Genomic DNA, 21,009 nt, shown 5'->3' with positions numbered 1-21,009 from the left:
GCTACCCCTAACAGAGCACAATTGGAGACGTGGACTTGAATGTACACTCAATTCCTGGGCCCTGCTTTGAAGCAGAGGATAGGATAAAGTCCCAAAATAATAAATCTAGGACTGGAGTTTGCTAAAGTTAAAATAATCAAGAAAACAGTTTCATAAATAAAACAGTGGCACTGAAGGTAAAGGCACGGTCTGATGGTTTCTAACTTGCTGTACTACAGAAAGCTATTTGGTGAACAGTAAAACTGTTACAAATCTTTACAGGTTTAAACATTTATGTACAGTTATACAGTACAGGCATACATCTTTATGTAGGGGCAAAAATAAATCTTCAGTTAATCCCACACTTGCACGTAATTAAGAACATAAATTTCTTTATTTTGTATAAAACATTATGTTGTAAACAATTCCTCCTCTAATTTCCCAATTTATTTGTACATGCTGAGAGCTGTAAAGAGAAGTGTGAAATAAACAATTTGACTTGCATCAACCCATTTAATTTTCGGACTATCCTTTCTTTCCTGCTTTTTAAGCCAATCAGTTGGTAATCCCTGCTTGCTCATATTATAATGTAGAATAGCCCAGAATGAACAATTATTTCCATAATATTCAGTACACACATTTTCTTCAGAAATCCTGGTGAACGGAATTTCTCTGAATAATTGACAATTAGAATCCCATATCTAATGCCTCCATGAGAACTCATGTTTTAGCAACCAATATTTTTAATAACACTTTTCAGTTTCTTACCTTCCCAAGTTAAAGAATAACAATTTCCATTGTCATCCTTAAGAAAAGTTATGAAGCCATCTGCACAAGAATACCCATCAAGAAAATTAGTTTCTGCAGCTTTGTTAAAAATGGCTAGTTTCATGTTGTGTCTCATCCAAGATGGAAACTGAAGTATGGATTTCTCCATGTTTAACTCTTCAGTGCTATATTTGACCCTTGCTTTCATCATTGTCTGTTAACTGCAATGCTGATCTAGTCTAAGTGCCCAACCAATTAAATTGACCAATTGAGCTTCATCATTCTTCTTTAAATGTATCATTTTTTTCTCTGATAACCTGACCGAATTAACTAGAAAAGAAGTGACAGTTTGCAAGTTGGATTGCTAATTTTAAATTATTTCAGACATATTCTCAATTATCTAAACCAATATGTTTCAAAGTTCTTGATGCCTGACCAAGCTCTGCTACTCTTCCCTACCCACCGACATATGAGATTCCACACTAATCTTCTTAATGACATATTTATTAAATTATGCAGAGCCATCTCTTAAAAAGAACGAACCTGCTTTACAATGATACCTGAAAGTTTTCCTTTGTGATGTCAGTTAAACATTGGTAGCTGTCGGCAGTTGTTGTCAGTTGTTTGTATTTCGCAAAACTGATATCACTGAAAACTCCCACCCTCTACAAACATGATCCAACACATAGATTTTGGTTTAAATTTATGCTGTTTTTCTTCTACATCTGGTGCCTCTTTAAGTAGTTTCAGAAATGCACTGAAAAGCATCACCTAGCACAACTGAGACTTGTATGTTAATTCATTTCATACTTGCATTTGGAAAATATTGACTCCGTCGACCTATCAGGAAAGAATAGATTTGTTAAAGAATAGCCTTGCCCCACTTTGTGTAGAAGAGGTCTTATCTCAAATTTGAGTAAGGTTTTTGAGGAAGTGATGAAGATAATTGATGGTATGGCAAAAGATGTAGTCTACATGGACTTTACTAAAGCATTTGACAAGGTCCCTTGGAGAATGTGTTTCGGGATGAGCAGTTAGGGAAAGAGTTAAGTTTGTGAAACAAGAGGTTCAGCTGAGCATGACTCAGATCAGATAAGAACATGCAGTTAACAATGGGGTGCTGGAGGCAAGAGTAATGGGTTAACAAGGTAGAAAAGCATTCATTATGTAGACTCATTTAACAATATTGGAAGAATTCACTATGTAAGGTCAGTTTAACGAGGTGAAAAGTATTCATTATGTAAATCCAGGTAAGGTTAAGAACATTCATTGTGTAAACAGCAGATGGTTTAATTTTTACTATTAACACTCACTGTAACAGTCACCCAATCAATATGTATGTTGCCTTATCTGGATGCTCCTCCTTGTAACATGACTATATAATTCATTTAGAAACTGCTCTTCCATAGAAGACCGTGAACTGGCATATCTCTGTGCACATGGTCGATCATTCTCTCTCCCTCCAGGGCCTGGAATAAAGATGAAGGGGGTAAAACTACTCTGTTCTCTGAGAGTTTTGCTTCAACTGAGGGGGGATACGGGACGACACCTCATCGTCCAGAGGATTAAGTCACATGGGATCCACAGCGAGCTAGTAAGTTGATGCAAAATTAGCTTGATCATAGAAGATAAAATGTGGTTGTGGAGGGATGTTTTTCTGACTTGAGGTTTGACAGTGCTGTTACCTCTGTTTTGAAGTATATACAAATGATTTGGATGACAATAGTGGTGGTCTAATGAATACGTTTGCAGACGGCATGAAAGTTGGTGGAGTTGTGGATAGTGAGGAAAGTTATCAAAGGATTCAGCTGGAATTAGATCAGTGGAAAGTTGGTGGAGAAATGACAGATGGAGTGTAATCTGGACGAGTGTGAGATCATAGAGACGGACAGCATGGAAACAGACCCTTCGATCCAACTCGTCCATGCCAATCAGATATACTAGTCTAATCTAGTCCCACTTGTCAGCACTAGGAAGGGGAGATCAGAATTGCATGCAATATTCCAAAAGTGGTCTAATCAACGTGCTATACAGCCACAGCATGACTTCCCAACTCCTATGCTCAATTCTCTGACCAATAAAGGGAAGCGATCTCCGGACTCATAGCACAAGCAGTAATGCAAAGGCTAGAAAAAAACAGTTTTAACACAATTACAACCCAAACTATGGGTCAGATAAGTGGACGACACCTTTGTAATCATTAAAAACACAGAAATAGAGAACACACACCGGATCATCAACGCCACGCTCACAGGAATCCAATTCACTAGAGAGGAAGAAAAGGACAACCAGCTCCCATTCCTGGACGTGATGGTACAAAGAACACCAAACGGAGAATTCACCACGAAGGTATACAGAAAAGCCACACACACAGACCAAGCCCTGAACTATGAAAGCAACCACCCAAACACACACAAACGAAGTTGCATCAGGACATTATTCAAAAGGGCCACAACACACTGCAGCACACCTGAACTACAAAAAGAGGAAGAAGAGCACCTATACAAGGTATTCAACAAAAACGGATACCCGCGCAATTTCATTAACAGATGCCGCAGGGAAAGACAACAAAATGAGGACATGCCACAACCCAAAGGACTGGCCACACTCCCATACATCAGGAGCATTTCCGAACTGACAGCCAGACTGCTGTGACCATTAGGACTCATAACAGCACACAAACCAACAGCCACCCTCGCAACAACTCACCAGGACAAAGGACCCGATACCCAGCATGAGCAAAACCAATGTAGTGTACAAAATCCCATGCAAGGACTGCACAAAACACTACATAGGACAAACAGGAAGACAGCTAACAACCCGCATCCACGAACATCAACTAGCCATGAAACGACACGACCAGCTATCCCTAGTAGCCATACACTCAGATGACAAACAACATGAATTCGATTGGGACAACACCACTATTATAGGGCAGGCCAAACAGAGAACAGCCAGGGAATTCCTAGAAGCATGGCACTCATCCACGAATTCTGTCAACAGACACATTGACCTAGATCCTATATACTGGCATCTGCAACGGACAGCAAATGACAACCAGAAGCGGCAGATTCAAACCAGTATAAATGCCGGAGGAATCAGCACAGAAGCGCTTCACAGGAGGCTCCCAAGCCCTGAAGATGTCACCTAGAAAGGGGACGAAACGTTTGCAAGAAAAACTCCCAGCTCGGTGAACAAAACCACAACAACGAGCACCCGAGCTACAAATCTTCTCTCAAACTTTGAAGAGATGTGAGTCTTCAGTCAATTTGGTCTATTCCACATGATATCAGGAAATGGCTGAAGGCATGAGATACTGTAAAGACGATGGATCCTGACAAAATTATGTCAATATATTGAAGATATGTGCTGCAGAACATCGCCATACCCCTAGTATTCCAGTACAGTTTCCAGACTGGCATCTACCTAGCCATGCAATTATGTTTGTTCTGACAATCTGGATGTAAGATAGCTGTTCAACTGTTGTTCTTTATCAGATCAAACTATGTGCAACTGTGATTATTGCTTTCATGGTAGTTATGGAGAGAGACTGAGTAGGCTGGAGCATTTTGGCCTGGGGTTAGCTTGTAGAGGTTTATAAAATCATGAGGGGCATGGATAGGGTAAGTAGCCAAGGTCTTCTCGCTAGGATGGAGGAAGTCCAAAAGGAGAGGATACAAGTTTAAGCTGTGAGGGAAAAGATTTAAAAAGCATCTGAAAGGATAAATTTTTCACATGGAAATGTGTGTGTATATGGAATAAGCTGTCAGACGAAGTGGAGGAGGTGGGTACAATTACAATGTTTAAAAGGATTTATAGGGATATGGGCCAATTAGTCCAGACATCAGGTAACAATCTGGGGACACTGGTTTAAATCCTGCCATGGCAGGTGGAGGAATTTGAATTCAATGAATATCTGGATTTAAGAATCTAATGATGACCATGAATCCTTTTTCGATTGTGGAGAAAAACGCATCCGGTTTGCTCATGTCCTTTAGGGAAGGAAACTGCCATCCTTATCTGGTCTGGCACACATGTGACTCCAAACCCACAGCAATGTGGTTGACTCTTAACCAAACTCTGGGCTATTAGGGATAGGCAATGAATGTTGGCAAATGGGGCCAGGTCAGATTGGGATGTCTGGTTGGCTTCAGTCTGGTTGGACTGAAGGGTCTGTTTTCTTGCTGTATGACTCCATGTAGAAAATTGCTGAGGTATGCTCAGTACTCAAAAAGCAGGACAAACCTAATCCAAACATATACACCCTCATTCAGTCTATTCTCAACCATTGACAAAGTGATGAAGGTTTTCATGAACAGTACTAACAATTGGCAGTAACTTGCTCATTATGCTTCAGTTTGATTCCACCAGACCCGCTTGTCTCCTGACCTGGCCTTTATCCAAACATTGACAAACTAGCTGAAGTTAAAGGAAATGAGGGTCACTGCCCTTGACATCAAAGTCGCATTTGGCAGTTTGGCATCAAGAAGCTGTAGCAAAATTAGATTCAGTAGAAATAGAGGGGAAAATTCTCCACTTTTAGAATCATAATCAATACACAAGAGTCCATTGTGATTGTTGGGGGGGGTCATTCATTTCAGCTTCAGAATGTTGCTGCAGGAGTTCTTCAGGATGATGTCCAAGGTCATCTTCAGCTGCTTCATCAATTATTCCCTTGATCATAAAGGATCATAAATAATTTGCTGACAATTGTTCACTGCCATTCTTGACTCCTCAGATACTGAAACCTTCCATATCCAAATAGCGTAGAATCTGGACAACATTCCAGAAGTAGAGATCCAAGTTGCTATGGAAAATTGAGAGTTGAAGAAAATTAATGTTTGTACTGTCGGAATTAATGGAGCTGCAATTTGATAAATCCCTCGGACTTGATGGTTTTCATCCCAAAGTTTTGACGGAGGTTGCTATAGAGAGAGTTGACACGTTGGTGACTATCTCTTAAAAACTTTATAGATTCTTGAATGATTCTTGTGATTTGGAAGTTAGAAGTATTATCCCACTATTTAATAAAGGAGCTTGAGAGAAGACAGGGAATTACAAACCTGTTAGCCATACATTAGTAGGGGGGAGAATGCTAGAATCTACTATAAAGGATTGGATAAATAGATACCTTGATAAGTTTTTGGACATAGTGAGTAGGAATGTGCAAATGAGAAATGGTGTTCGACCAACTTGTTGGAGTTCAATAATGATCTGATTAACTTGATAAAAGAGAATCAGTGGATATAGTACACTTAAATTACCAAAAAGCTAGGCTCTTTAGAAAGATTAAAGATAAAGATTACTGAAAGAGATAGTGTACTGGGATGGAATAATGATGGCTAACAGGCAGGTTTAAAGTCTGGTTGAAGATTTGTAGCTCGGGTGTCTGTTGTTGTGGTTCTGTTCGCCGAGCTGGAAGTTTTTGCTGCAAACGTTTCGTTCCCTGGCTAGGGAACATCATCAGTGCTATTGGAGCCTCCTGTGAAGCGCTGCTTTGATGTTTCTTCCGGTATTTATAGTGGTTTGTTCTTGCCGCTTCCGGGTGTCAGTTTCAGCTGTAGTAGTTTGTATGTGGGGTCCAGGTCGATGTGTCTGTTGATGGATGTTCTTGCCGCTTCCGGGTGTCAGTTTCAGCTGTAGTGGTTTGTATATGGGGTCCAGGTCCATGTGTCTGTTAATGGAGTTTGTGGATGAATGCCATGCCTCTAGGAATTCCCTGGCTGTTCTCTGTCTGGCTTGTCCTATGGTAGTGTTTTCCCAGTCAAATTCATGTTCCTGGTTGTCTGAGTGTATGGTCCAGGTAATGATCACAGACGCTCACAACCGACTGCACAAATACAAGCAAGAAATTGCGCGCCAAAAGTCGTTAATTTTAAAAACCACTAATCAGGAATGGACCCGGACCATAGAACAGGCTATCACTATAGGACAGAACAGGACAACACTTCGCAAAAAAACGGCACTAAAAGAAAAAATGGACAAACTAACCCACAAACAGGAGGACACTACAACACACACCTGGGTTAAAAACCTCTCCCACAGACAGCTCACAGACATGGAAAGAACTATACTGGCCAAGGGACTCAAATACAACTACAGGGATGCCAACACAGCAGACTTCCTAGCAGCACTAGAATGCACACTCAGGAATAATGGACTGACAGAAGAGACACAACAAACAGTGAGACAAACGGTTGTACCTATGATGATAAGAAAACGACATACACATAACCTCAACACCAAGGAGAGGGAAGCACTGAAAGCACTGAAAAATGACAAGAACATAATCATACTACCGGCAGATAAAGGCAGAATGACGGTCATCTCAGATAAATCAGACTACATCAATAAAGCACAACAACTACTCGCAGACACCAACACCTACCAAATGAAGGATTCTGACCCCACACCACAACTCACCAATAGAATAATCAACACACTAAGGAATCTACAAAAAAACGGACAGATAACCAAAGCGGACCAGCAAAGAATGAAACCTGAAAGCAACAACACCCCCAGATTCTACGGACTACCCAAAGTACACAAACCAGACATCCCACTCAGACCCATAGTATCACTACCAGGGACACCAGCATACAAACTGGCCAAAGAACTACAACAAAAACTGAAACACCTAGTCAGCGGATCCAAACACTCCATACAATCAACACAGGAATTCTTGGACATCATCAGGAATACATACATAGACAAAGAAGAAACCATGGTATCATTCGACGTGACAGCACTGTTCACATCGATTGACAAAACCCTAGCCAGAGAAACAATAGCCAACCTACTGGACATACATAACAGAACACAGGAGGCCGAACCTATCAACAAGGACGGCATTCTTAAACTACTAGACCTGTGCCTCACCACACACTTTACATTCAACAATCAGATATACGAACAAATCAACGGAACACCCATGGGATCACCAATCTCGGGACTCATAGCAGAGGCAGTTATGCAAAGGTTAGAACATACAGCCCTACCACAAATCCAACCCAAACTCTGGATCAGATACGTCGATGACACCTTTGTAATCATCAAAAACACAAATAGAAAAAACACACCGAATCATCAACGCCACACTCACAGGAATACGATTCACAAGAGAAGAGGAAAAGGATAGCCTACTCCCATTCCTAGACGTGTTAGTAGAGAGAACACCCAACGGAGAATTCACCACAAGGGTACACAGGAAACCAACACACACGGACCAAGTCCTAAACTATGAAAGTAACCACCCCAACACACACAAACGAAGCTGCATCAGGACACTATTCAAAAGAGCCACAACACACTGCAGTACACCAGAACTGCGAAAAGAGGAAGAGGAACATCTATACAAGGTATTCGCCAAAAACGGATACCCACGCAACTTTATCACCAGATGCCTAAGAGATAGACCACGGAACGAGGACATGCCACAACCAAAAGGACTAGCCACACTACCATACGTCAGGAGCGTCTCAGAACTGACAGCCTGACTACTGCGACCCTTAGGACTCATAACAGCACACAAGCTAACTTCCACACACAGACAACAACTCACTAGAACAAAGGACCCAATAGCCAGCACGAGCCAAACTAATGTAGTTTATAAAATACCATGCAAGGACTGTACAAAACACTATATAGGACAAACAGGAAGACAGCTAACAATCCGCATCCATGAACATCAGCTAGCCACAAAACGACACGACCAGCTATCCCTAGTAGCCATACACTCAGACAACCAGGAACATGAATTTGACTGGGAAAACACTACCATCATAGGACAAGCCAGACAGAGAACAGCCAGGGAATTCCTAGAGGCATGGCATTCATCCACAAACTCCATTAACAGACACATGGACCTGGACCCCATATACAAACCACTACAGCTGAAACTGACACCCGGAAGCGGCAAGAACATCCATCAACAGACACATCGACCTGGACCCCACATACAAACTACTACAGCTGAAACTGACACCCGGAAGCGGCAAGAACAAACCACTATAAATACCGGAAGAAACATCAAAGCAGCGCTTCACAGGAGGCTCCAATAGCACTGATGATGTTCCCTAGCCAGGGAACGAAACGTTTGCAGCAAAAACTTCCAGCTCGGCGAACAGAACCACAATAACAGGCAGGTAATATGAGTAAATGGGTCATTTTCATGTTGGCAGACTGTGATTAGTGGAGTAACACAAAATCCAGTAGCTGGTGTCCCGGCTGTTTACCAATATATGTCAATGACTTAGATGTGGAATCCAAATGTAATATTTCCAAATTTGCAGATGATAGAAAGGTAAAATGTGGTTTGGGTGGGAAGACGATTTGAGACAGGCTCAGTGAATGGGTAAGAGCATGGCAAATGAAATTTATGGAAAAATTGGAGGTTATCCATTTTGGCAAAACAGCAGTAGAGATTTAATTTTAAATGGTAGGAAATTGGAAAGTCCAAGTTATGCAAGATAACCTCTGGTGTCTTTGTCAATAAGTCAGTGCAAGCGAACATGCAGATACAGCAAGTTAATTGAAAGTCTAATGGAATGTTAGCTTTTATTGCAAGAAAATTGAAATACAGGAATAGTGAAGTCTAGCTTCAACTGTATAGGAGCTTGTGGAGTATAATATTGTGTAGAGCAGTTTTGCTTTCCTTATCTCAGAAAAGATAATATTGTCATCGAGGTAGTGCAGCAAAGGTTTATTGAGATTCCTTCCTGGATAGCAGAATTGTCCTATGAAGAAAGATTGGGAAAACTGGGCCTGTATTCTCTAGCGTTTTAAAGCATGAGAAGTGATCTCAATGAAACTTAGTAAATACTTAAGAGGGAAGACCAGGTAGATGCAGATATGATGTTCCCTCTGTTTGGATGAATCCAGAACTGGGGGCACAATTTTAAAAATGAGGACAGTACAACTTGGGTAAGGACAATTTGTTTTTTACTTAGTTGTGAACTTTTGGAATTCTCTACCACCGAGGTTGTAGAGGCTTAATCTTTGAGTACATTTAAGGACAAGTTAATAGCTTGCTTATTACCAGTGGTGTACAAGGTTATGGGGATAGGGTGTGTAAAAGACATTGAAGTGTTCAATGACTGGGCAGGCTCAACATGCTGAATGGCCTATTCCTTTTTCTATTCTGGCTTGAGCTGATAAGTGGCATGTAGCATTCTTGTTAAGCAAGTGCCAGGCAATGACCATCTCTAGCAAGGGAGAATCCAATCATTAATCCTTAACAGTGACTGGCATTCTGATAGGTGAATTACCCACTGTCAACATCCAAAACTTCTACCAGAAATTGAACTAAACCAGGTATGTACACTGTGGTTTGAAGAGCACATCAGAAGCTGGGAATTTTGCAGTATACATCACTTCCTAACTGTTCAAACTTGATCAGTACTTGAAAGGCACAAGTGAGGAGTATGATGAAATATTTCCACTTGCAGGCTAAGTATGGCTCCAAACATACTCCAGTTTGACAACATCCAGGAGCAAGCAGCCCATTAAATTGGGACCCTATGCACCACCTGCAATATTCACTTTCTCCTTTACTAATCCACAGTCATAGCAGTTTGTATCATCTATGAGATGCACTGCAACAGATGGCCCCAAGGTTTTTTTATATAGCACCTTCCAAATCTGTGACTTTTATCACTTAGAAGGATAGGGACCACAGAGAGGGAACACTTCCACTTGCAAGTTCGTCTACAAGCCACGTACCATCTATTATGCTGCCACCCTTTCACTATTGCTCGGACCAAATCCTAGAACTTATTCTGCAACTGAATTCTTGGTGTACTTGCACCACTTGCTCTGCAGTAGTTCCAGACGACCGCTCACCACATTTTCTCGAGTAAAATTTGGTATGGCAATAAATGTTGGTTTAGTCAGTGCCCACACTTGTAAATGGGCAAAAAGAAGATAATTATCCAAATGTCTTGAAGGCCTCAATTGAATTTACCTCCACAATTCTCTGACAAAGAATTTGAGATCATAAATGTTTGCTGCAGTGTTTTACTAAAGGTGTTCCTCGTGTTTCCCTCGCTTCTTTTGCTAGTCACTTTAAATCCATCTTGTCAGGTTCTCTCTTCTTCCATTAACAGGAACAGTTTCTTTCTGTCTTGCCTGTCCAGAGTGCTCATGATGTTGAATATCTCCGTCAAATTTCCTGTTTTCTTTGAAGAAAAGAGCTCCATCATTTTCAATCTATCCACATAATTGGATTTCCTTATCCATGAAATCGCTCTTATGAATTTTCTCTGCATTGTCTTTAATACCTTTTACATCTATCCTTCCAAAAGTGTGGTGTCTTATTCTGGACATCACATTCCAATTGGGACTTACCAATGTTTTGGACATGAGTATAGGGCCATAGGTGCTAGGAGTAGGAGTAGGCAATTTAGTCTTTTGAGCTCACTTTGCCTTTTAACATGATTATGGCTGCTCTTATCCTGATCTTAACTCCACTTTCCTGCCTTCTCCCCATAGTCATTTGTCTCTTTCTTCATCAGAAGCATTCCTATCTCGTGAACCTGTTGAATGTTGCTGCCTCCACTGCACTCTGGGACAGTGAGTTCCACAGATTCACGATCCTTTGAGAGAAGTAGTATCTCCTCCTCTCAGTTTTGAGCCTACCTCCTCTCACTCTATGTTTATGATCTTGCTCTAGACTGTCCCACAAGGAGGAGCATCTGTTCATCTTCCACCTTATCAATCCTCTTTAGCATTTTATCAGATCTCCTTTCATTCTTCCTAACTCCAGTAAGTGCAAGCCCATGGTATTCAATCATTTCTTGTATGACAAGCCTTTTGTCTCTGGAATCTATCTGATAAACTTCCTCTGAACTGTCTCCAGTATTTACCACATTCTTTCTCAAGTAAGGAGACCAAAACTAGATACAGTACTCCAGATATAATTGTAACAACACTACTTTTATAATCCAATCCTTTTGCAATAAATGGCGGGATTTCATTTGCCTTTCTTATTATGTGCTGCGTCTACACAAGCTGCTTTTGTGCTCAATTCATTTTCATGAATCCCAGATTCGGCATGCGTTAATAACTACTTTCTCAACCTGCCCTGACAGCCTTTAATTATTTGTGAACACACATCTCCGATCTTGCTGTTTCTGAACCCCCTTTAGAAAAATTGTATCCTTTATTTTGTCTTGCCTTTCTTTCTCGTCTGCACTGAACCACCGATGAGCATCCCACCCAAAATTGTGCTTTCTGTTTGGAAAACTGCTGACCTAACCCCATTGTTTTAAAAATTCTGCTTATCTCTTAGACTGATTAGTCTAGCATCTCTTTAGAGATATTCTAATATGTAATCAAGGTCAAAGTGACGTAGGCACTTAACAGAAATTTCATCTGATTGAAGAGAACTGACATTGATTTGTGAAGAACAGTGCATGTCTAACTAATCTAGCTGAAGTTTTTGCAATTATAGTTATAGGCAGGAGAAAGTCCACTGCTATAGTTTATGTATGCTTCTAGAACATAGTTAATAAGGGTCCAGGTAATAGGCTGGTAGCTAAAATTTAACAATTATTGCCTACTTAAGACATAGATCAAGTTGGCAGGCAGGAAAGAAGGCAAACTGATATTGACTTGAATTTAAAATAAGTGACTCATGGTGTCCCAGAAGGATATGTGCAGTAGATTGAAGGAAGCCTGCATAACTCGTGATTACTTTAGTCGTAATTATTATTTCTCCCTTTTCTGGGAATTCCGTTTTGGTGTTGGGCAAGGATTTATGCCAGATTGTTTTAGAGGAAAGTATATTAGAATTCACTGTCTTGAGTAATCTTAATTCCTTAACATTTTCATATTATGCAATAGCATGTTTTGAAAGCCTTCTGGACTAGTGTTTGGAGAACACTAGTGTTCCTGTGTTCCTTCAATGTTTTGTGCTATTGATTTCTAAGAAACTAAGTACTTTTTAGGGGGTGAAGATTACAGACTATTCAGTTTGACTTCATTCTGATTAATACTCGACTTTCAATTGTAAAAGCTATTTACAATACATCTATTAAACCCGTTCAAAAATATATAAAAAGAATAAAACCACCCATCTGGTATTGAATTGGATATCTGATAAAGTCTGGTTGAAGATTTGTAGCTCGGGTGTCCGTTGTTGTGGTTCACTAACCTGCACCCGGCTGTAATAATATTTGGTAGTGATCACTGCCACAGCCCTTTTGGAGACACATCTTGCCTTTCTACATTTCATACTGTGGTATGACCACTGATGTACAATTTAGATTTCACTGGCACCAACCTGCTCCAGAACTCATTATAGCCTTGACTAAACATTGACAAAAGAACTAAACTCCAAAGGTGATTTGACAGTGATTGACCTTGACACCAAGACAGTACGGCATAAAGAGCCCCAGTAAAATTGAGGTCAGTGGGAATCAAGAGGAAAATGCTCCACTGGTTGGACTCTGACCAGCACAAAAGCATTTGCAGCTAGAGGTAAATCATCTCATCTGGGTCTGTTTTTGGAGGAGTTCCTCAGGATGATATCCTTGGTCTAAACTGCTGCTTTAGCAATGACCTTTCCTCTATCACGTTAGAAGTGAGAGTATATGTTACTTAGGGAAAAAGTGAGGACTGCAGATGCTGGAGATCAGAGCTGAAAATGCGTTGCTGGAAAAGCACAGCAAGTCAGGCAGCATCCAAGGAGCAGGAGAATCGACGTTTTGGGCAGGAATGACGAGTGTGCCTATCACATTTCCAACGCCCCTCCCCCAAGTCCCTCCTCCCTACCTTTTATCTTAGCCTGCTTGGCACACTCTCCTCATTCCTGAAGAAGGGCTCATGCCCGAAACATCGATTCTCCTGCTCCTTGGATGCTGCCTGACCTGCGCTTTTCCAGCAGCACCTTTTCAGCTCATATTTGTTGTTTATCCAATAATCAGTTTTATTCACAATAATGGGAGCAGTCCATATCCATGTGTAGGAAGACCTAGACGACATTCAAACTTATCTGATAAGTGGCACGTAGCTTGTGCAACATAAGTGACAGGCAGTGACCATTTCCAACAAGAAGTCATCAAATCATGTCCCTGTGACGTTCTCAGACAATATGATAATTAAACCTCACCATCAGCATCCTAAATGTCAACATTGTCAGCTACGTAAATACTTTGGCAACAAGTGCTAGTCTGAGGCTTGGAATCCTGAGATAACTAATTCACCTCCTGATCACCTAAGTCAGAACATTGTTTACATGGCACAAGTCAGAGGAATATTAGAGTACTTGGTTCTTAACCTGGATGATTTGAGCCCCAGCAATACTCAAGTAGCCCAATACCATCTAAAATAATTTGCCCGATCGATAGCCAATCACCATGTTCTATGTTCACTCCTTTCACTTGCGGCTATATTGTGTACCATTTTCAAGATGCAGTGCACCCACTTGCCAAGGCTTCTTTGATAGCACTTCCTAAGCCGTGGAATTTGATTACCTAGAAGGAGGGTAGAAAGCATGTGGGAATCATACCAACTCCATTTTCCACTTCAAACTGAGCACATCTTTACTTGGAAGTGTATCAGCTATTCCTTCTTAGTTGCAGGGTCAAAGTGCTAACAATTTGGGAGTACCTTCATGGTACAGGTTATAATGTTCAAGAAGGCAGCTCACCATCAGCTTCCCAGGAGCAATCAGGATGGGCAACAAATGCTGCCCTTGTAAGGGATGCCCAGTTAGTTAGAATAAATGAATGCAGAGGACGTTATAACTTGTGTGAAGTTGAATATATTAAAATTGCAAATATAGCCGTGCAATAGTCATTTCTGCGAGTTGTAAATGAACTGTTGTGTTTTCACAGACGGCTCTGCAATGTGGGCCTCATGCTGCAACTGGTTCTGTGTGGACAACCAGACCATGGATGAACCTGAACATAATCCTAGAAGGCAGGCATACACTAATGCAGGCTACAACTCTCAATCATCTCCAGCTGGATTGGGACACACGTGCAGAGCTTGCGGTTCCCAATTTGAAAATCCACTGAGAAAGGTGAGTTAGAGGTTAGACATAAATTGATTAAATTAAATTGATCTCCCCTTAAACAGAAATAAAGACTAATTTTCAATGGAAGTTGCAACTGAGATATAAACATGGCTTAAAGATCATATGGTGTCAACTTTGATTTTAATCTGTGTTGGAAAACTTTTGCTGAGGCAGTAGCTAATTATGTTCTCTCTTAATACTTGCTAAACTTAATTTGATAACTTGTTCGTTTCTTGCGCACTCCCTTTGTTAAAGGATATCATGGTTTTATTATTGGGAATAGTCCCTTGAAATTAATTAGAAGCTTATTTCTTTTTTTCTGCATTAACATCATTAAAGATGCAATTTGTTGAGAGGTTCCCTTTCTGGCTGTGACTTGTTATTGTCAATGAAGTTTGAGGCAAAAATCAGAAATTCTTCAGACAGGTGACTTTTAGAGTAAGGATATTGCATGGGAGATCATGTGACTTCTTATTTCCATAAAATAAGAAATGATGTAATACATAAAATATATAAAATTCTGCTAAGATTTGAGTTCCTAATAAATAATTGCTTTGTTAGCATTTGGATCAATAAGGCTTTAATTATTGCTTGACAAGGAAAGCTTGCAATTTGGAACAAACTGGTCAGTTTTAGGCATCAGTTCTTAGACTTAGACTTACAGTGTGGAAACAGGCCCTTCGGCCCAACAAGTCCACACCGACCCGCCGAAGCGCAACCCACCCATACCCCTACATTTACCCCTTACCTATCACTACGGGCAATTTAGCTTGGCCAATTCACCTGACCCGCACATCTTTGGACTGTGGGAGGAAACCGGAGCACCCGGAGGAAACCCACGCAGACACGGGGAGAACGTGCAAACTCCACACAGTCAGTCGCCTGAGTCGGGAATTGAACCCAGGTCTACAGGTGCTGTGAGGTAGCAGTGCTAACCACTGTGCCACCGTGCCGCTGTAGTGTTCTGAAGCAACTTGAAGCTTTTTAAATCGATAACTGCAAGATTTGTGTTTCCCAAAGTATACAATTTCTGCTTCAGTGACATTATTAATAATGAAAATCTCCTATTTCTCCTAAATTTATTTGCTGCTTGTGTCTGATTTTAGTTACATTCTTTGTCTCTCACCTATCAGTACTACGTCAATTGAATAACTTTTTGTTCTAATGATTTCAGGTAGTCTCTTTGATGTTTTGTTTTCCCTGTGCCCTTTGTTTTGCACTTATTATCTCTGCTATACATCCTCAGCCTTTCTGTCTTGTTCTCATATATGAATTGGCCATGCTAAATTGCCCATAGTGTTAGGTGAAGGGGTAAATGTCGGGGAATGGGTCTGGGTGAGTTGCTCTTCAGAGGGTTGGTGTGGATTTGTTGGGCCGAAGGGCCTGTTTCTACACTGAGTAATTTAATCTCATCTCAAAATGTAAAATAGGAGCAACAGTTCATCTTGACCTTCATTAAGATTTTGACTGGTCTTCAAACTCTGATTCATTTTCCTGTCCTTTATCCCTAGATTGAATCCCTTAGTTACCAAGAATCTATCAATCACTCTCTCATTTGTTTGCAATATTCATCTCTCAGTTCCTAAGGCATAGGGTGCATCAGGAGAATCTGCCTGTAAATAATAGGTGACTGAGGGACAAGGTAGAGACAAACCAATGAAATAAAGTATGAATTTGAAATCTGTAAACTCAAAATTAGCATCCAAAGTAATATTTATAATGTTGATATTCAAAAAATTATCATATTTTGAATAAAAGCAATGCTTTTAGCTTAGCATTTTGCAACTTTTAGTTAGTACCTGTGCCTAAATGTTTGGAGTTGGAGTTGTCTTGTTTGACAATGTAGAGGACTTATTCCATGTCAGAGCTTGTTGTTTGTGTGCCTTCTTTCATCTTCCACTTTCTTTATATAAAATATTTTTATTAAGAAAATATAAAAATAGTACAAAACTAAACCCAAATATAAAATATATTCCTCAACCCACCCTCCTGTACGAATGTATAAACATATATAGAGTATAAAATTTAAAAAAACCTAAACTAGCTATTTAACTAACTAAATAAATACCTAACAACAAACAAATAAATAGTAATAACTCAGCCCAGCCAAACAAAACACTCATGCATTCACAGTTCCCCCTCCCTGGATATTGGACTCATGAAACACAATCGTTATGGCTATATAAAAGCCCTTGTTAGTGTGGCAGATAAATCTGTGTCCAGGTATTTCAAAAAGGGTTGCCATGTCTTGTAAAAATTCTCTTTTTTTTTGTGTACTATATTTGTGAGAAAATCCAGGGGAATATGCTCCATAACAAACTTCCGCCAACCCGACAGGCCTGAGGGGTTTTCTGATATCCAACCTAGCAAGATAGTCTTCCTTGTACAGAATGTAAGAATATTGAAAAGTTTTGCCTTATGCGAGTCTGCAGGAAATACAATGGGTAGGCCCAAAAGGTGTGTAATAGGGTCCTTCTCCACCCCTACACCTAAAATCCTCTCCATTGCACCCACCACAGCGCTCCGATATGTTTGAAGCCTGTCACAAGACCAAAGACAATGGGTAAGAGTACCCGTACAGACCTTGCATTTGGGACGTGCTGAAGATACCCCTGGTTTAAATTTTGACAAACAGCCCGGGGCTAAGTGGACCCTGTGCAGAATCTTCAACTGTAAAGCATGAGTCTTATTGCAAATTGATATCTTCCTTGCATTCTCCCAAATATCCTCCCATGCCTCTGAAGAAACTTCAACACCCAGCTCTCTTTCCCACATCTTGCAGAGTCGATCAGACTCCTCTGAGGTGGCACCCCCCCAATTGGTGATAAAAAGTACTGACAGAGAGTGTACTCTTAGCCCTTAGTACCCCTCTTTCTATGTCAGATTTGTAGGGATCAGTCAAAAGTTTGGTCTTTTTTTGAATAAAATCCCTAACTTGAAAAAAACGAAAGAAGCTTCTATTAGGTAACTCGTACTTCCATACTAACTGATCGAAGGGCATCATTACATCTCCCTCAAATAAATCACCCATGCAAGATATACCCCAAGCTGCCCAATGTTTAAATCCTGAATCTATCATACCTGGTTGAAAACTCGGCATACCCACTAAAGGTGTAAACAAAGATGTTTTGCCAATATTACCATCCCTCTGCCGAATTGCCCTCCATGCTTTAACAGTATTGATGACTATTGGGTTGTTCCCTAACTGTCCTCACCTTGTTCAAAAACAGCAAACTGGAAAGGGGGCACCTTGCCTGGGAGACTTCGATATCTAGCCATATTGAAAGAGGGTCCCCACAAACCCAATCACTTACGTAGGTCAAAAGCGAGCTTAATTGGTAATTTTTAATTTCCAGAAGGTCTACTCCCTGCAATCTGTGAGGCAACTGCAGTTTGGCTAATTTAACGAGGGGCCGTTTACGTGCCAGATAAAGGAGCTGAACCAACTGTTCAGTCTCCTGAGTGTTTGTTTATTGAAAATCAAGGGGAGCATCCGTATAGGTTAGAGCAAATGAGGGAGGATATTCATCTTAATAAACGCTATCCGACCCAACCATGAGACTGGAAGTGCCTCCCATCTTTGGAGATCTTGTTTAATTTTTTCAAATAATTGAGTAAAATTGGCTTTGAACAGCCAATCCAGAACTGGAGTAACGAATATGCCCAAATACACACAACCCCCTTGTGACCACCTAAATGGGAATCTATAGTCACTCTCGAGAGCCAACTCTTTCGTAAGAACACCCATAGGCATAGCCTCTGATTTAGCAAAATTAATCTTATACCCTGAAAAAGTGCCAAACGCGTGAATGCATTGTATCAGACAAAACACTGAGATTGCTGGATTTGTCAAGAAAATTAGATCATCATCTGCATACAGTGAGATATTATGTAATTTTGACCCCACTTCTGGAGCTGATATATTGAGATCCCCACGAATGGCCTCTGCCAACGGTTCAATCACCAACATAAAAAATAATAGTGAAAGGGGGCAGCCAGCAGAAATATTAAAATTGCTTGATCGTACCCCGTTGGTAATGACCGCAGGGAGGTACACTGTAGAGAACCTTTACCCATCTTATGAAAACTTCGTCCAGACCAAACCGGTCTAGAGTATAGAAAAGGTACGGCCACTCAACTCGGTCAAATGCCTTCTCTGCATCTAAAGAAATCACCAATCCCTGTATTGACTGCTGTTGGCATGCTTGAATTATGTTAAGCAGCCTCCTAACGTTATTGGACGATCTGCGACCCTTTATGAAGCACGTCTGATCCTCTTTAATAGTAGAGGATAACACCGTCTCCAGCCTTAGCGCAAGAGCCTTAGAGAGGATCTTAAAGTCCACATTTAAGAGCGAGATGGGCCTGTATGAAGCACAGTCTTCCGGATCCTTCCCTTTAAGGATAAGTGAAATATTGGCCCCTCGCAGAGATGGTGGGAGACAAACATGACTGTATGAATCATTAAACATGTTCAGCATCGGGCCTGACAGTATACTTATAACTTCCTTATAGAATTCACTGGGAAGTCCACCAGGACCGGGCGCCTTTCCACTCTGAAGCTGCCTCACAGCTTCCTGCACTTCTTGCTCTGATAATGGGGCATTGAGAAAGGACTGTTGTTCGGGAGTCGCACCCGGGAACTTCAGATCTCTAAAAAAAGGATTCCATTTTGGCCTGCCCCTCCTCACAATTCTCAGACTGATATAACTTAGAGTAGAATCTCTGGAACGCCACATTAATCTGTTTAGAATCACATATTAGGTTCCCAGACCCTTCCCTAATCGCTGTAATGGTTTGTGGGGCACTTCTCTTTTTGGCAAGGTATGCTAAGTATTTGCCTGGCTTGTCACCATGCTCGTATAACCTTTGCTTTGCAAAAGCCAGCTCCTTCTTTGCCGTCTGCATGGGCACAGGATTTAGTGCAGACTGCAGTGCTGTAATCCTCTGTAGTTTGACCAACGAGGGTCTGTCAAAATAGGCCTTCTCAGCTACTTTCAACCGTGCTTCAAGGAGACGTTGCTGCTCACCCTTCTGCCGCTGCCTACTTGCGGAATATGAAATAACTAACCCTCTGGCCTAAGCTTTGGCAGTTTCCCAGAAAACAGATGAGCTATCAACCGAGCCTATGTTGATGTCTAGGAATGCCCGAAATTCCCTAGAGAAATACTACACAAACTTGCTGTCCATGAGAATAAAGGGGTCCATTCGCCAGTACCTTGAATCCACTGTAACATCCTTAATTTTAACCATAAGGTACACTGGAGCATGATCAGAGATGGCAATATTACCAATCGTACAGGATGCCACCAGATCCAGGGTTACCGCAGGGGTCAGAAAAACAATCAATCCTTGTGTGACATCTGTGCGGATTGGAGAAAAACGTGAAATCCCTACCTGTAAGGTGGAGACATCTCCAGACGTCCACCAATCCTAATTCCCCACACAAACCCAATAACTGTTTGGTTCGTACAGAGGGTATCGAGGGACCTTTAGGCAACCTGTTTACTGTGGGGTCCATGAGGCAGTTAAAATCTCCCCCTATAATGATGTGCCGAGACTTGAGACTTATCAGTTTAGAAAAAGCATCTACCAAGAATTTAAGAGGATGATCTGGGGGACAATAAACATTTAAAATGCCATATTCTTCCCCATTTATCAAGGCTTTAAGAATTACAAACCTCCCGTATGTGTCTTTAACACATTCCAACAATTTAAATGAGAGATTTTTCCTAACCAATATAGCCACTCCCCTATTTCTGATATTAAATGAAAAATAAACTCGGTCAAAGCCATTCTGCTGTAATTTCAGATGCTCCTTGTCATCCAAATGTGTCTCCTGTAACAAAGCAATATCCACCTTCTCCTTTCTAAGACTCCAGAATACCTTCCTCTTAATTGGTGAGTGACTTCCCTTGATATTCCAGGTACACCATTTAATCAAATCATTAGCCATAATCTTCATTAACCTTAATTACATTTAAATTCCAGAGAGGAGGAACCCGAACCACAAATTGCTGAGCCTTTGTGTCGCATGGTCCACCAAATATATAAACTATGTAGACTAAAACCACTACATTTAACAAACATACAAAATTTTTAAAAATAAAAAAAAACAAAAACCAGAAAACAAACCAACATGTAAAGTGCCAATAGCGCTGAGTAGGGGAACTCGCCCCCTGCCTGTAGGGGGAAACTACCTGCCTTCCCACATAATTGCATTTGCAAATTTGGCTATAGTCATT

At 40.9% G+C, this 21,009-nt stretch overlaps 1 protein-coding gene across 2 annotated transcripts in view; it reads left to right on the top strand.

Moving 5' to 3' along the window:
* Nucleotides 1-21,009, top strand: part of rffl (ring finger and FYVE-like domain containing E3 ubiquitin protein ligase) — a 79,989-nt gene that overhangs the window by 24,187 nt on the left and 34,793 nt on the right. For both annotated transcript variants that reach the window (XM_060848356.1, XM_060848355.1), the window contains one exon: nucleotides 14,583-14,770. In XM_060848356.1, the coding sequence (XP_060704339.1) occupies nucleotides 14,594-14,770 (177 nt within the window). In that variant the 5' untranslated portion in view covers nucleotides 14,583-14,593. The remainder of the gene's footprint in view (nucleotides 1-14,582; nucleotides 14,771-21,009) is intronic.

The sequence above is a fragment of the Hemiscyllium ocellatum genome, chromosome 31 (genome assembly GCF_020745735.1).
Source record: "Hemiscyllium ocellatum isolate sHemOce1 chromosome 31, sHemOce1.pat.X.cur, whole genome shotgun sequence".
Lineage (NCBI taxonomy): Eukaryota > Metazoa > Chordata > Chondrichthyes > Orectolobiformes > Hemiscylliidae > Hemiscyllium > Hemiscyllium ocellatum.
This window is presented reverse-complemented; position numbering and strand designations above follow the sequence as displayed.